Raw genomic sequence first — 17982 nt, 5'->3', positions numbered from 1 at the left:
TGGCAGCAAAGTAGGGGACTACTAAACTCCGGCTCTGCGAGTGAATCTCTTTGCTGGCTCATATCCCGCCTATAGTATAAAAAAGAAGTAAGATTCCGCACACAGAAACATTTGAATACTTACCGAGGTTTCCACTAGTTTTTTTTTGGTTGTAGATTCCATTTTCTCACTTGTACATTATTTTCTCGCTTGGAGATGAGAGGCAGTACGAGACCCGGTGATGGATTTGAAACGGAACCAACACAAAGGTCACCAGGCAAAATCTCGATGTCGGGCACTGAGATAGTAAATAGATGTTGACGCTGATATAAATGCTAATTCGGGGAGGGGGAGGGGGAGGGGTGGAGATGATCTTCACCAATTGTAGTGACCATGTTTTATTTCGTTAGCAATGATTAAAAAACTGACTGGGCAAAGTCGAACTTTATAGCCTCTACCTTTCTACTCTCTTTTACAGGATTTCCGGGCGAATGTTACCATAAAATAAAATCCCTATGTATTTCGCAATTATATGCGGAGGCATATTTACATTCACCCATGGTGGATCCGAGGTTCCTTTAACTGTACTATCAGGGGTTGAGCCTATTCTCCCACCTCCCACGCCCTCCACCGAGCGAATCTGTTGATTGTCACAGAAAAATTGCCATCCGGCATGGGATCGATTTATTAACCTTTTGGATACAGGAAGTCCCGTATAACATATGGCCGTTAGTACTTCAAACACCTTGTTACATCGTCACGTTGACGTAGCACTGCTTCTGCTGCGCTTTAGCGCTGGGCATGAACGCGTCATGAATAATCAGTCCCATCTCCGACCTCACACCCTGGTTAAATTCCAGGCAGAAGCTTCTCCAACCCTCCGATTATGAGGTCCGACAGAACCCAGCGTTAACCCTTGTGTCAGTCATCAGAATCTCTCCCCTCCCTTTATATCAGACAGTTTATCTTCCTCCCGCTCTGGCAGTAAGAGATAGTTTTGGTTTATTATTGTCACTGGTACCGAGGTGCAGTGAAAAACTTGTCTTGCAAACCGATCGTGCAGATCAATTCATTACACAGTGCATTGAGGTAGTACAGGGTAAATACAATAACAGAATACAGAGTAAAGTGTCACAGCTACAGAGAAAGTGCAGTGCAATAAGGTGCAAAGTCACAACAAGGTAGATCGTGAGGTCAAGAATCCATCTCATCGTATAAGGGAACCGTTCAATAGTCTTATCACAGTGGGGTAGTAGCTGTCCTTGAGCCTGGTGGTACGTGCCCTCAGGCTCCTGTATCTTCCGCCTGATGGGAGAGGGGAGGAGAGAGAATGACCCGGGTGGGTGGGGTCTTTGATTATGCCGGCTGCTTCACCAAGGCAGCGAGAGGTAAAGACAAGAGTCCAAGGAGGGGAGGCTGGTGTCCGTGATGCGCTGGGCTGTGTCCACAACTCTCTGCAGTTTCTTGCGGTCTTGGGCAGAGCAATTTCAATACCAAGCCGTGATGCATCCGGATAGGATGCTTTCTATGGTGCATCAATAAAAGTTGGTGAGTGTCAAAGGGGACATGCCAAATTTCTTTAGCCTCCTGAGGAAGTAGAGGCACTGGTGAGCTTTCTTGGCCGTGGCGTCTAAGTGTTTGGACCAGGACAGGCTGTTCTGGGTGAGGAAGTGCCACTTATTGACATTGTCAACAACACCTTTAAAAAATGCCTTTCACTGTGCTACTAACCATGGAAACAAAATATGTCTGGTCTGAGCTTCTGTCCTATACCGAGTGATAACTTTCATGAACCTCTTTTACAGGACATTGGAGGGGGACGATTTGCAGAGAGGAATTACAAACCAACCAAGACCCAACAGACACCCTTGAATCATCACCAGGCTGGGTGACCAACTGAATTCCTTTTCACATTCAGGACAGATGAGAGGCTTCTCCCCAGTGTCAACACGCTGTTGTTTTGTCAGGGCATTGGATCGCGTTGGATTCCCATAATCGGAACACCAAAACTGATATTGGTATTGGTTTATTATTGTCACTTGTACCAAGGTACAGTGAAAAACGTGTCTTGCATACCGTTGGTACAGGTCAATTCATTACACAGTGCAGTTACATTGAATTAGTACAGAGTGCATTGAGGTAGTACAGGTAAAGATAATAACAATACAGAGTAAAGAGTCTGGTGGTACGTGCCCTCAGGCTCCTGTATCTTCTACCCGATGGAAGAGGAGAGAAGATAGAATGACCCGGGTGGGTGGGGTCTTCACCAAGGCAGCAAGAGGTAAAGACAGAAAGTTGGTTTCCGTGACGCGCTGGGCTGTGTCCACAACTCTCTGTCTTGTGGTCCTGGGCAGAGCAGTTGCCGTACCAAGCCGTAATGCATCCCGATAGAATGCTTTCTATGGTGTATCGGTAAAAGCTGGTGAGAGTCAAAGGGGACAAACTGAATTTCTTTAGCCTCCTGAGGAAGTAGAGGAACTGGTGATACATTGACCTCCAGAGCGTTCTGAACAGTTGGGGGTGGGGTGGGGTAGTGAAATCAGTGGACTCTTTCGCAGTCACAGAGTGGGTAAAGGCTCACTACTCCCAACAGTCTGGGATTCCTGTCTGCAAATCCTCCCCTGCAAGAGGAGTTTCCAAAAGCCATCACCCAGTGTGGGAGAGAAATTTGGAGCAGAGATTTCTCATATCTCTGGTCAGCTGGGACTCCGTGGCTGTGGGGGAACAAGGTTCAGACGTCCTGTCCAGTTCCAGAGACTCGGACACGAGAACCCAGCCCAATGCTCCGGGACTGGGAGCGGGGTGGACCGTCAGAGGGAACCTTGTCCAGATATTAAACTACGAGCCATGTGTTCTCTCAGGTGGACAGGAAAGATCCTTTGAACAAAAGTGTCCAAAATCAGTGGAGAAGGAGGTGTCCCCCTAGGACCCCTCAGGGGATCACGTGTGTCGTGGACGGTAAAAATGCGATTCTTATCTGAAGTGTTGCATGTTGCGTTAGCGGGTGTTGTGTTGCGTGTGTGTTTTGTGGGTATTAGTTAGTGTTATTTTGCTGCAGTTATGTAGCTGCTTAGTTTGTTTCTTCTCTTCTGTATTAGTTGGAGTGCATTGACACTGGTTGTCCTTTTGTAGTGCTTTTAGTTAATAAACATTTGTATTTAAAAAAAGGTGTACCCCATTGGTGCGAGGGAGGAGGACCACTGGACTTTGCTGTAAAACGACTGGCAGGAGAGGCGCGAGGAGAAACCGTTGCACGCAGCGAGTGGTCTCGGTCTGGCACTCGCTGCCCTGAAGGGAGGTGGAAACAGATTCAATTCTCGCTCTCCGTTAAACAGATTCCCGAGGCGCCAAGACTGCAGGACGACGGGGAAAGAGCCGGGAATGAGACCGACTGGTTCATGCAGAGTGGGCGCCGTCTCCATGGGCTGAATGGCCTCCTCCTTTGCAGGAACGATCCAATGGTTCACCTCCTCCCACTGCCCACCCCCCCCCCCCCAGCCTTTTATCCATTCAGTGGCATCTGTGACTGTATTGTGGAGGATCATGGCTGTCATGTGATAGCACTGCTCTCTACCTGGTCGGAAGACACACCACTGCCATTCAAGGTTTGGCCCCAGCCCACCCATCAGTGCACACCTGACCATTGGCCCCTTTAAGTACCTTTGTACTTAGCCTTGGGCCATTGGCCTTTGTAATCGATTAGTCCTTGCTGGCACCGAGCCATTGGCCCCCTGTAAATTACCTGGGCTGGATGCCCCAGCCCACCAGCACTATAAAGGGCGCCATGTGAGCTCAGCTCTCTTTGCCAGCTTCGAGGGACCACCCTGCTTCACTCCAGGCTGAGTACTGTGGAACAGCGCTGGAGAAATCGTTGGTGAGGTGGCACTGTTAAAGGGTTGGGAGTGTTTTAGTTGGTTTCCCTTGTAGTATAGAGCCATGCCTGCACTGAGTCAAGGGGTGGGGGGTATCGTATTGTTTTTCCCTGATTGTATGTACCCAGTTCGTTGTGTACGCGTGTGTATTTTATCCCCGGTGCGATTTTGCCACGCGCACTATAAAGTGTGCGCGTTATTCCTATTACCATTTTCCCTGCTTGTCTTTTGTGAATAAAATCATTTCCTGCCAGACTGTGTTCAGAGTCCTTTCTTTTTGAGACCCATCAAATCTTTCTCACTCACAACAGTGACCCAGCTCCAACTGCCAGCTTGCTGCATACCCCTCAATCCCTCAGTTAACAAATATTCATTGATCTTCTGTTTCAAATTTACAATTCACAAAACATCAATTCCCACTCGTGAAAAAGAGTTCCAGACTTGTATCACGCAGGGATGTTTCACCACTCTGCTCCTGAAAGGTCCGGCTCCCTGGTCCTGACCTCCACGTGAGTAGAACAGATTCTGCCTATCGGTAACATAGAACACCACAGCACAGTACAGGCCCTTCGGCCCACAACGTTGTGCTGACATTTTATCCTGCTCTAAGATCTATCTAACCCTTCCCTCCCACATCACCCCCTCATTTCTCTATCATTCATGTATCCAAGAGTTTCTTAAATGTCCCTAATGTATCTGCCTCCACAACTTCTGCCGGCAGTGCGTTCCACACACCCACCACTCTCTGTGTAAAACAACTTACCCCTGACATCCCCCTTATACCTTCCCCCAATCACCTTAAAATTATGCCCCCTCGTGTTAGCCATTTTTGCCCTGGGAAAAAGTCTCTGACTGTCCACTCGATCTATGCCTCTTATCATCTTGTACACCTCTATTGAGTCCCCTCTCATCCTCCTCTACAAAGAGAAAAGCCCTAGCTCACTCAACCTCAATCTTCAAGGTTATCTTCAATAAAAACCATTAAAAAAAAATCTTCAATCAAATCTTCCATTAGATATCTAAATTCTGAGAAGTATAGTACCAGCCATTAAATAGACGTCACACCGGGTGTTCAAGATCAAGACAATTTATTCAGCATTTGTGAAGAACATTAAACTCCAGCCCAGCTACAGTGACTGTAAACGTCAGCAGAAGGAGCCCAGGCTGGGCCAGTGACCACAGTCCAACCCTGGTTATATTATCAGGAGTAACAGCAGGAGACTCCGGCTGCTGCGGTCACTTGTGGACTCGCTGGTGCTTCCACAGACCGGCTGACTGAGTGAATCTCTTCCCACACCTGAAACAGGAGAACGGCCTCTCCCCGGTGTGAACCCGCTGGTGCGTCCTCAGGCTGGACGACTGAGTGAATCCCTTCCCACACTCGGAGCAGATGAATGGCCTCTCCCCGGTGTGAACCCGCTGGTGCGTCTTCAGGTCCGATAACTGAATAAATCCTTTCCCACACTGGGAGCAGGTGAACGGCCGCTCCCCGGAGTGAACTTGCAGGTGTATCACCAGGCTGTCTGACCGACTGAATCCCTGCCCACACTCGGAGCAGGTGAATGGTCTCTCCCCGGTGTGAACCCGCTGGTGTATCATCAGGCTGTACGACTGAGTGAATCCCTTCCCGCACTCAGAGCAGATGAACGGCTTCTCCCCGGTGTGAACTCGTCTGTGCTCCTGCAGGTGCGATGACCGAGTGAATCCCTTCCCGCACTCAGAGCATGTGAATGGCTTCTCCCCGGTGTGGACTCGTCGGTGCTCCTGCAGATGGGATGACTGAGTGAACCCTTTCCCGCACTCGGAGCAGGTGAACGGCCTCTCCCCGGTGTGAAGTCGCAGGTGCCTCTGCAAGTTAGATGGATGGTTGAACCTCTTCCCACAGACAGAGCAGGTGAACGGCCTCTCCCCGGTGTGAACCTGCTGGTGAGTACAGAAGCTGGACGACTGGGTAAATCCCTTCCCGCACTCGGAGCAGGTGAACGGCCTCTCCCCGGTGTGAACCCGCTGGTGAGTCACCAGGCTGGACGACCAAGTGAATCCCTTCCCGCACTCGGAGCAGATAAACGGCCTCTCCCCGGCGTGGACTCGCTGGCTTTTCACCAAGCTCGACGAGTGTGTGAATCCCTCCCCGCAGTCAGAGCAGGTGAATGCCCTCTCCCCGGTGTGAACCCGCTGGTGCGTCATCAGGCTAGACGGAGCACTGTATCCCTTCCCACACACGGAACAGGTGAACGATCTCTTTCTGGTACAAACCGGCTGGTGTCTCATCAGATCAGATGACATCGTGGGTCCTTCCCACGACTCGATGATGATGAACGTCCAAGAGGTGCTGGTGAGTTCTCAAGACCCTGGATCAATGGGTCAAGGACGATAAGAAGAAAATGGGAAACTTCAGTCCAGGCACAAAGTATGTCTCCAGCTGGAATGAGTAATTGCTACCTTTCCAATGACCCACACTGATATATTACTTCTAACCAAGAAAATATTTGCTCCCTCCTTCAGAAGCAAAAATAATTTACAAAGTTTCTCTCCAAGTTGGTTCATTAAAACTTTATCCACAGGCAGAGCAATCATATGGCTTCTGTCTGGTATGACTGGCGTTCTATCCCTTCCGGCTCTGTGACCGGCCAAAGATCTTTCCACACTTGGTGCTTGTGTTCACACCCATGCAGTGCCACAAGTCTCACTACATTGCTGGTTACACTATGGTTTGTAATCTCTTCTCAGAAATATATCAGTCATCTCCTCTTCTATGTTTGTTGACATCGAGGTGCTGGTGAACTGACAGAGATCTGAATTTGGGATTCCCATACAAAAATCCCCTGCAAATCATATCCTGTAAAAGAAGTTTACAAAAGGCATTAATAGGTGGTACAGGATAGCATTTCATAGAAAACAGAACATTACAGCACAGTACAGGCCCTTCGGCCCACAATGTTGTGCTGATATTTTATCCTGCTCTATCTAACCCTTCCCTCCCACATCGCCCCCCATTTCTCTATCATTCTATCTAAGAGTCACTTAAATGTCCCTAATGTATCTGCCCCCACAACCTCTGCCGGCAGTACGTTCCACGCACCCACCACTCTCTGTGTAAAAAACTTACCCCTGACATCCCCATTATACCTTCCTCCAACCACCTCAAAATTATGTCCCCTCGTGTTAGCCACTGTCGCCCTGCGAAAAAAATCTCTGACTGTCCACTTGATCTATGCCTCTTATCATCTTGTACACCTCTATCAAGTCACCTCTCATCCTCCTCCTCCTCTCCAAAGAGGAAAGCCCGAGCTCGCTCAACCTATCCTCGTAAGACATGCTCTCTAATCCAGGCAGCATCCTGGTAAATCTCCTCTGCTCTAAAACTTCCACATCCTTCCTATGATGAAGTGACCAGAAGTGAACACAATACTCCAAGTGCGGTCTAACCAGAGTTCTATAGAGCTGCAACATTACCTCGCGATTTCAGATGAGATCATTTAAGTCTCTGTGGTAAGCTGTGACTTAGTAGGACTTATCTCCAAAAGAAGATAGGACATTTAAATCTAACTCACAAGAACAAAATGAAGTGCAATGCCCTTATCAGTGCTGGCATGTTATGACACTATCGGTAGTGACATCTTTCACTGTCTCTAAACTCAGGTGTTTCAGGTCAGAGAATTGGGAATTTATCACCAGGGCTCCACAATAATGTCAGAAATTAAGGACTTTAGGTAGGTAGATGGAAGTTGAGTAATTCTTGTGGTAACAGAGGAGGCTGGGAGGAAATCTGACAGAGGCGTTAAATGTCATTATGCATCTAGTTGAAGGGAATATGATCCCTTTGTCAGTAGGGACAAGAGCCAAAGGACAAGGAATGGGTGTAATATCAAAGCCAAAAGCAACAGAACGTAGAACACTACAGCACAGTACAGGCCCTTTGGCCCACAATGTTGTGCCAACATTTTATCCTTGCTCTAAAATCTACTTAACCCTTCCCCCCCACATAGCCCCCTATTTTTTCTATCATTCACGTGTCTAAGAGTCTCTTAAATGTCCCCAGTGTATCTGCCCCCACAACCTCTGCCGGCAATGCGTTCCACGCACCCACCACTCTCTAATAAAACTTACCCCTGACATCCCCCTTATACCTTCCTCCAATCACCTTAAAAATTAGGTCCCTTCGTGTTAGCCATTGTCACCCTGGGGAAAAAAAAAGTCTCTGACAAAATATTAATTAACGCCGTTAAAACAGGTAGCTCTGGCAATCACAACCTCGGAGGATTTCTATCCACAAACCGCCTGTCAATGGCCGCCCGGCTACCCACAATCCCTCACGCGCCCGAAACCGCTCCGCTCCCGCGGCTGCGGGGACAAGGCGCATGCGCATCCCGGCCGCCGGAGCGCCCCTCGCGTCGGGCCTGCGGACACCAGGAAAATCCCGGGCCCGGTGGGCGGCGGGGCGGACCGCGGGCTCCGACCCACAGCGGGGCTGCCGGCGGCTGTTTCTGCAGATCCCACCCCATCCTCCCGCAAGCGACGGCTGCGCCTCGGGCCCCCTCTCCCGCACCGGTCAAACCTGCGCCGCCGCCGCGTCCGACCCGCCGCCGAGCTCCGGGCGGCGTTGGTCACGTGTGTGTGTGCGTGACGTCACCGCTGGTACGCGCCTGCGCTCTCGCTTCCTCGCACGTCGGTAGGGGACATTCTCGGCCGAAGGGATTTCTGGTTAATCGTGGCCTCCATGAAAGGAAGCGGGGCGGTTGCCTGGTAGAAAAAAACGCCGTTCTCGGCCTCAGCTCTCCCAAATCTTTCCACGTGCAATGACTGCCGCCCTGAAGGAAACGCGGCCGCCTTATCAATGCACAGAAAGCTCCCATGAACAGCAATAAGATAAGATTTCTTTATTAGTCACATGTGCATCGAAACACACAGTAAAATGCATCTTTCGTGTAGTGTTCTGGGGGCAGCCCGCAAGGGTCGCCACGCTTCCAGCGCCAACAACTTCCTCACCCGTACATCTTTGGAATGTGGGAGGAAACCGGAGCACCCGGAGGAAACCCACGCAGGCAGCTGTGTCATTTTTATTTTGAGCAACACACACACCGCTCTGGAGGAACTCAGCGGGTCAGGCAGCATCTATGGAGGGAAATGGACAGTTCACGTTTCAGCTGGGCAGTCGGAGGATGTGGGTGAGATACTTTGCGTCGGTATTCACCAAGGTGAAGAGCGTGGTGGATAGTGAGAGCAGTGTGGGACATGTTAATGTGCCAGGGAATTTCGAGTTCATGAAGGTGATGTTGGGTCTTTTGAAGAGCATTAAAGTTCCCAGGGCCCAATGGGATATATCCCAGGTTACTGAAAGAGGCAAGAGAGGAAGTTACTGCTGCCTTGACGAAGATCTTTGCGTCCTCACTAGAGACAGGCGCGGTCCTGGAGAACTGAAGAGTAGCCAATGTTGTTCCTTTGTTCAAGAAGGGAAATAGGAATAATCCGGGAAATCATTGTTGACTTTACCTCAGTCAATTAATTTAGCATGGGTGTAATTGGGCGATGTGGGCTTGTTGGGTCAGAAAGGCCTGTTATGGTGCTGTATAAATAAAGTTTTAAAGTAAATGACCATATGAATCTTAATTAATTCAAAACTCACACTTTATTGTATCAACATAAATATCCATGTAAACTTGTTATAATTGACCCTGATAATAGCGGAGAAATGGCAGATGGAGTTTAATCCAAGCAGAATAGAGCAGGATAAAATGTTGGCAAAACATTGTGGGCTGAAGGGCCTGTACTGTGCTATAGTGTTCTATGTACGTGTGGCCACTTTCAGAGAGCTATGGACCTGGACCCCAAGATCTCTCTGTATGTCAATGCCGTTAAGGGTTCTACCATTAACTGTATACTTTCCCCTTACAATTTGATCTCCCAAAGCGCAACACCTCACACTTGCCTTCACTGGTCAGGGCATTAAATGTAAGAGTAAGGAAGTTATGTTGGTTCGGCCACACTTGGAGTATTGTGTGCAGTTCTGGTCGCCCCGTTACAGGAAGGACATGGAGGCTTTGGAGAGGGTGCAGAAGAGGTTCACCAGGATGGCGACACGAGAGACTGTAGATGCTGGAGGGGCTCAGCAGGTCAGGCAGCATCTGTGTGGAGGGAAGTGGACAGTTGGCATTTCAGTCCATTTTCCCTCCTCCCTTCCAGTCCAGATAAAGGGAATCGACGCAAAACATCGCGTCCTTTTTCCTCCATAGATGCTGCCTGACCCGTTGAGGTTTACCAGGGCCGCTGCCTGGATTAGAAGGTATGAGCTATAAGGAAAGGTCAGACAAACTCGGGTTGTTTTCTCTGGAGTGTTAGAGGCTGCGGGGTGATCTGATAGGTTTATAAGATTATGAGAGGCGTAGATAGGGTAGAGAGTCAAAATCTTTTTCCCAGGGTAGAAATGTCAAGTACTAGAGGATGTGTATTTACGGTGAGAAGGGAAGCGTTTAAAGGAAATCTGCCAGGCAAGTTTTTCTCCCCCCGTCACCCCCCTCACAACACACAGAGAGTGGTGGGTGTCTGGAACGGGCTAACAGGGGGAGTGGTGGAAGCAGATACAACAGCGGCACTTAAGAGGCTGTTAGATAGACACATGAATATGCAGGGTATGGAGAGAGATGGATCATGTGCAGGCAGAAGAGATGTACATTAATTCAGCATTGTGTTCAGCACAGACACTGTGGGCTGAAGGGCCTGTTCCTGTGCTGTACTGTTCCATGTTGGTACATACCTCACTGCATGCCCAGCCCTCGTTCTCAGCTGATTTGCCACCTGTGTACTCGAGAGCTCAGCCCACACCCCATTCTCATTTACTCCCCTCACAAATACACACCTGAAAAAGCTGAGGAACCAGTCATTTTTTATTATAAAAGAACTTCTTAAAGAGACCGTAAATGCTGGGGAAATATGAAATGTGAAACACAAGATACTGGAAACACATCAGCAGGCCAGGCAGAATCTGTGGAAAATGAAACAAAGCTGCCTTAGGTCGGAAAAACCTTGTCAAAATCAAGGATTTTGGGGATGCAAAACCCATAAATCCAAATGGGGACAACCTAAAACCTTTCAAAAGAGTTACAAGGACAATCCAGGTAAACCGGAGATTAAACTGGGGGCTCGTCCGGGATCCAATCCAAAGATTAACGAGTGTCGTCTGGGATCGTTCCCCAGATTGACGAGATTTGTTCGGGATTCAATCCAAAGATTTTTGAAGGATGATCTGATAAAGATTGCTACAAGATTAAACCTTACAGAAGTAAAGCAGTCTATGAGAAAGGCAGGTATTCAGAGACTGATAGCTGGCCATCATGTGGAAAAGAAGGTGTTTGAGAAGGAAGTGTTAAAACAGTTTCCTGGCAGTGAAATAGCAATTTCTGAGGCACAGGTGCAGCTGGCAAAGATAGAGGCCGAACAAAAGATAACTCAGATGAAGATAGAGAGTGTGTGTGTATGTGTGTGTGGGGCGTGCTTACGTCAATAGAAGATAAAGGACGTAATGACTTTGTTGAAGAAGTAAGAAGAAGGAGAGAGAGAGAGAAGGGAGAGAGACACCAGCCTGCTTGTTTTCTCTATCGATGGATGAGAAACAATAACTGTGTTTGCCACTGAAATCCATGTATGGAAGTTGGAAGTAATCCGGTGGAGTTCACTTTGTTGCTGACCTGTAGAAGGAAACAGGTATTTGTATGTGGACGACCACGGTTCGGATGCTTTTCGGGGTGAGGAAGTCACTACCGAGTAAACACTGAAGTGTCGTTTGGGTTCCATCGTGGAACATTTGGATTTCGTATGTACTCTCTCTATGTTTCTCTACGTCTACGTCTTATCTTCAGACAACGGTGGTTGTTGAAGAAGCCCTTGCTCATGTTTCACCTTATGGCTTGCGGAACTGAACTTTAAGAACCATTCCGGAACTGGGAGTTTTGGACTTTGTCACACACACACACACGAAGAGTTTAGTTTTGGGGTTAACGTTCAAGGTTTAACATTTTTGAATTCTAACATACTAACATTTTTACTTTTATTTTACGTATTATCATAAGTAGTGATTAATAAAATAGTTTTTAACACTGAATCATGCTCAGTGTGTTTCTTTTGTTGCTGGTTTCTTGACAAAATTGGTGACAAAAACAAGTTAGGAGAAGTAGCAGAGATGGGTGGGGAGGGAGAGGGGAGGAGGGGGAGAGAGAGGGAGGGAGGAAGGAGGGGGAGGGGGAAGAGGGGGAGAGGGAAGATGTGTAGAATAATGGAATATCTCTGACAGGGTGAGACCAAAAGTGTTACTGGGTGATGTGTTGCTAATAGCAGGGCTGTGTTTTGTAGCAGCCAGAGAGATGTCAAGTATCTCAACAGGCTGTGGGAGGACACTCTGCGTGAGACGGACAGATGAATAGATACTGGAACCACAGAACAAAGAACACAGTCAAGGAAGGTCATTGATCAACATCTGATCAGTATGAATGTGTAAAGTGGAACTGTCCCAACACAGCTCTGTGAGCTGAGCTTGAGAACAGAACAAGTAGAAAACGACGTCCTGGGAACCGACACTCAGTGAAAGGGTCAGTTTGATGAATTACAAAAGCACAGACTTGCAGTTTATTAATGAATGATTGAGGTAATTGTGGGACATCACCCCAGGGATTTGAAAGAGTTAAAGAAACGTGTATGGGTAAGGACTAACTAGCCTTACAGCCGTGTAATTGGCTATAAAGAACGAAGCTATGCCTGGAAGGCAATGCGAAGAAACGTATAGAAAGGTTGCCCGACGCGATAACCAGCAAGCAGTGATTCCAGAGACCAACCACTGAAGAAGACGACACCCAGTCAGGGAAGAACTCGCCGGGATCGAACCCCAGCCAGGTTCGTCGGGGTCTCGGCCCGAAATGTCGACTGTCCATTTTCGTCCTGACCCGCCGAGTTCCTCCAGCATTCTGTGTGTGTTGGGTAATGAGTAACTACAGGGAGTGGGTTTAGGTAGTTATGAAAGTAAACCAGAGTGGTGTAACCAAAAGAACTACGCGGTGAATCTTTTGAGTGTAGTTATTAGGAAAAGTCATTGTCTAGTGTGTTGGGACGTGCCCGGCTGGGCAGACTCTACCAACGGTAAGAGAAAAACGGAGCTGAATCACTGACGGATAATTGGCGGAAATACTATTTCTGACACAGACAAACAAAGAGCGAGTTATCTAATGTTACAGAACCCCATAATGCTTGGAATGATAGATGGGGTGTTGTGAGGCAGTTTTATTATTGCCTGTACAAAAACTGTGATCAGTCTCCAGACCACGTGTGTCAAGCAGCTCCCCGCGGGGCTCTGTTCTAATGGTGAGGGCTCTTTCGTTTCTGCAAACAACTGCACCTCGTGTGATCGCTGCTTTTAAGTGGAGGTAGTTCATAAGCAAATGACACTCCCTCTTCAGTATTTAAGCGCTTCAACGTGCTTATTAAAATGCACGGTAGTGCCTTCAGAACATTTGTGCTCTGCAGTGACACAGCCAGCAGACCTACCAGCTCGCTGCACCGAACACCAGCTTCGATCCTGAGCTCCAGTGCTGCCCTCGCGAGGTTTGCACATTCCCCCCCCCCCCCCCCCCCCCCCCCGCTTTGTGACTGTGCAGCTTCCCTCAGGGTGAGCCAGTTTCCTCTCACACACCCCAAAGCAATGCAGGTCAGTAATTAATTGGCCGCAGTAAATTGCCCCGGGTGTTTGGTTGAGTGGCAGGATGCAGGGGCAGTTGATGGGAAGAATACAACACAGAGAACATTAATGATTTCGTTTGGAGTTTGCTGTTGAATCTGCTTCCACTGCCCCCTGCAGACAGGGCAGCCCAGGGCAGCCCAGGGCACCACAGCTCGCTGGGTGTGAACCATTTCTGCTCGTTTCTCCTGGCCTTTTTAGTTGAGTATTATTTTAAATCTGTGCCACTGGTTACTGACGCCTGCGCCAGTGGAAACACTGTTTAACAGAAACAAACGACTCCGTGAAAACCCTTCAGTCGTGTGAAAACCAGTATGAAATCTCCCCTTAACTTTCTCTGCTCTGAGAACAATGGAATCACACAGCACAGAAACAGGCACCTCAGACCACTGGGTTCCCTCCAACCAGCAAGCACCCTGTAACGCTAATCCTGCACCCAGCCTGTTTTACCCTCTCAAAATTCCCATCCTTTCCCTGCATTGTCTCACTCACCTCCGCATTCGGGGCAATTTACAGGGGCCAATTAATCTATCAACCTGCACATCTTTGGGATGTGGGAGGAACCAGACCATCCAGTGGAGAACCCATGTCGTCACAGGGAAAACTACACATAGAACATTACAGCACAGTACAGGCCCTTCGGCCCACAATGTTGTGCTGACATTTTATCCTGCTCTAATATCCATCTAACCCTTCCCCCCCCACATCGCCCCCCATTTCTCTATCATTCCTGTGCCTATCTAAGAATCTCAAATGTCTCTAATGTATCTGCCTCCCAGGCAGTGCGCTCCATGCACCCACCAATCTCTGTGTGAAATGGGATTGGTGTAGGTGTAATATAAGCGGGTTTCTTGACGGTTGGCACAGACTTGTTGGGCCAAATCATACCATGACATTATATGATTAAAGGGCATATTAATATTTATTTGCAGAATGCATAAGGTGCAAAGGGGAACGCCTTAGCGGTATCCACAATTTTGGTTATCTGTGTGGTCGCCAATCCCCCATCCCTCATGGATACTGAGGATACCTTCAAAAAAAGGCATCCATTTGGGCTGCTTGATGCGATGCCTGGAACCTGGCGCAAATCCCTGCTTCTCCACTCGCGCTCTTGCATATAAACTGCACTGCCCTGTGAAGTTTATGACTGGGGAGACCGTCGGGCCAGTTGTCAAGGGTATGGGTCAAAAATGAGCCCCTCAGCCTCTTCCCACCGCCCAGTGTTATGTTTGTTCTTCATCAAGAGACAAACTTCACGTGGGTTTAACATCTGAACATTTTATTAACCAACACCAGGCTGGTTTGATTTCCCTCTCTTTTTACAGCCGCTTCCCGTTCCCCCATGTGACCCCTTGCATTGCCTACTGGGAACTGTAGTTCTTTATGATAACTACATAATAACACATTGCTGCACTGTCCAAGGATGTATCATTGCTTCACAACTGCACAGCAGCTTTCCAAGAGGACGTACTACATTGCGACAGAGGAGGAGGTTGTTCAGCCCATTGGGTCCCTGCTGCCTCCCAGGGGAGCGATCCCATCATCCCGTTTCCCTGCCCCCTATTGCCCTGTAGCCCTGCGACTATGGCCATCAACTCTCCCAAGTAACCCACCCAATTCATAAGACACAGGGGCATAATTAGGCCATTCAGCCCATCGAGTCTGCTCCACCATTCGATCGTGCCTGATTTATTTTTCCCTCTCAAACCCATTCTCCTGCCTTCTCTCCATAACCTTTGACGCCCTTACTAATCAAGAACCTATCAACCTCCACTTTAAATACACCCAATGACCTGGCCTCCACAGCCGTCTGTTCCACAGATTCACCACCTTCTCGCTAAAGAAATTCCTCCTCATCTCTGTTCTAAAGGGACATCCTTCTACTCTGAGGCTGTGCCCTCTGGTCCTAGACTCTCCCACTACTGGAAACATCCCCAGAACAGTTCCCTGGTATGATAAGATGGGCTCTTGACCTGACAACTTACCTTGTTATGACCTTGCACCTTATTGTCTACCTGCACTGCACTTTCTCTGCAGCTGTGACACTTTACTCTGCAATCTGAATTGTTTTACCCTGTACTACCTTAATGCACTGCGTAATGAATTGATGTGTCTGAACGGTATGCAAGACACGTTTTTCACTGTACCTTGGTATAAGTGACAATAATATATCAATAAACCCTCTCCAAATCCACTCTTTCCAAGCCTTTCAATATTTGGTAGGTTTCAATGAGATCCCCTCCAGTGAGTACAGGCCCGGAGCCATCAAACGCTCCTCACATGTTAACCCTTTTATCCCTGGAATCACTCTCGCAAACCTCCTCTGGACCCTCTCCAACACCAGCACATCCTAAATTTAAATTTTTAAATTTTTTTTTTACTTACAGCATGGTAACAGGCCCTTCTGGCCCAACGAGTCCGCGCCGCCCATTTTGAACCCAAATTAACCTACCCGAACGTCTTTGCAATGTGGGAGGAAACCGGAGCACCCGGAGGAAACCCACACAGATGCGGGGAGAACGTACAAGCTCCTTACAGACAGCGACGGGAATCGAACCCCGATCGCTGGCGCTGTAATAGCGTCACGCTAACCGCTACGCTACCATGCTGCCCCCTTCCTCAGATGTGGGGCCCAAAAGTGCTCACAATACTCCAAATGTGGTCTGACCAACACTTTATGAAGCCTCAGCATTACATCCTTGCTTTTATATTCTAGTCCTCTCGAAATGAATGCTAACATTGCATTTGCCTTCCTTACTACCGACTCAACCTGCAAGTTAACCTTTAGGGAATCCTGCACTAGGTCTCCCAAGTCCTTCTGCACCTCCGATTTCTGAATTCACTCCCCGTTTAGAAAATAGTCTACGCCTTTATTCCTTCTACCAAAGTGCATGACCGTACACTTCCCCACACTGTAATCCATCTGCCACTTCTTTGCCCATTCTCCCAACCTGCCCAAGTCCACACCTTTTGGGTGTGGGAGGAAACCAGAACTAGGGGAAACCCATGCAGTCCCCAGGAGAATGTGCATGCACAGACAGCACCCAAGGCTGGAATCGAACCCAAGCTGGTGGAGCTATGAGGCAGAAGTACTCACTGCTGCATCACCGGGCTGTCCTACGTTAGACTTCCACATTATATTTTCTTCATCACATCCTCACCCATTCACTTAACCTATCCATATCATGCACCCCAACGCCCCACCACACCTGTACCTTTTTCACCTGCACCTTCCTTAATATCGTCTACTGCATTCGGCGCTCCAAGTGCGGCCTCCTCTACATTGGCGAGACCAAGCGCAGACTAGGTGACCACTTTGCAGGACACCTGCGCTCCGTCTGTAACCGCGACCTGCATCTCCCCGTTGCCGGTCACTTCAACTCCCCCTCCCACCCCATATGTCAGTCCTCGGCCTCCTCCACTGCCGGGAGAATTCCAAGCGCAAACTGGAGGAGCAGCACCCCAATTTCCGTCTTGGAACCTCGCAGCCTAGCGGCACGAACATTGAATTCTCCCACTTTGTCAAAGAGCTTATTTCTATAAACTGTGGAGTAATAATATCTTGCGGCACTTATATTTCATTGCATTCCTAAGCCTGCTGTGAAATAGACTCGGTACATAGCTGGGAGTTGGGATGGCATGAGTGCAGGGTCCTTCCTTCCAACCCCCACCAGGCTTCTCTTCTTCCCCTTCCAACCTTTTTATCCCCTTTCCCTCTATACCTTTGACCCATCCCCCAGAGGATCTGCTCTCCCTCCTCCCCCGCCCCTGTCTATCACTGTCTCTTACCTGCATCTACCTATCACCACCCTGTGCCCACCCCGCCTCCCCTCTTCTGTCCACCTATCACTGCTCTGCTTCTCCCTCCTATATATCGGGCTTCCCCTTTTTCCTATCTTCAGTCCTGAAGAAGGGTCCTGACCCGAAACGTTGACCACCTGCTTTTCTCCACGGATGCTGCCCGGCCTGCTGAGTTCCTCCAGCATCGTCGTGGTTTTCATCCAGATTCCAACATCTGCAGTCCTGCACCACAGCCTCTCTGCATCCTCCTCAGAGCTCAAGGGACAGCTGTGGGACCAACAATAAATCATTGGATCGTGAGACTTGGGAGCCCCCAAGGGCAGGCACGGTAGTGTAGCGGTTAGCGTAATGATATTACAGCACCAGCGACCCGGGTTCAATTCCAGTCGCTGTCTGTAAGGAGTTTGTACGTTCCCCCCGTGTCTGCGTGGGTTTCCTCCGGGTGCTCCGGTTTCCTCCCACATTCCAAAGATGTACGGGTTAGGAAGTTGTGGGCGTGCTATGTTGGCGCCGGAAGCGTGGCGACACTGGCGGGCTGCCCCCCCAGAACACCCTCCGCAAAAAGATGCATTTCACTGTGTGTTTCGATGTACATGTGACTAATAAATT

At 48.8% G+C, this 17982-nt stretch overlaps 1 protein-coding gene across 1 annotated transcript in view; it reads right to left on the bottom strand.

The window, feature by feature from the left end:
* Positions 1 to 4922: 4922 nt before the first annotated feature.
* The window catches only part of LOC127576402 (zinc finger protein 721-like), a 37767-nt gene continuing 24707 nt past the window's right edge, over positions 4923 to 17982 (bottom strand). Inside the window, exons 9-12 of the mRNA XM_052026913.1 lie at positions 14603 to 14719; positions 8485 to 8662; positions 8130 to 8338; positions 4923 to 6193 (exon numbers count right to left, since the gene is read on the bottom strand). Of these exons, the coding sequence (XP_051882873.1) occupies positions 5088 to 6193; positions 8130 to 8338; positions 8485 to 8662; positions 14603 to 14719 (1610 nt within the window). The 3' untranslated portion in view covers positions 4923 to 5087. The remainder of the gene's footprint in view (positions 6194 to 8129; positions 8339 to 8484; positions 8663 to 14602; positions 14720 to 17982) is intronic.

The sequence above is a fragment of the Pristis pectinata genome, chromosome 12 (assembly GCF_009764475.1).
Source record: "Pristis pectinata isolate sPriPec2 chromosome 12, sPriPec2.1.pri, whole genome shotgun sequence".
NCBI classification, from domain to species: Eukaryota; Metazoa; Chordata; class Chondrichthyes; order Rhinopristiformes; family Pristidae; genus Pristis; species Pristis pectinata.
This window is presented reverse-complemented; position numbering and strand designations above follow the sequence as displayed.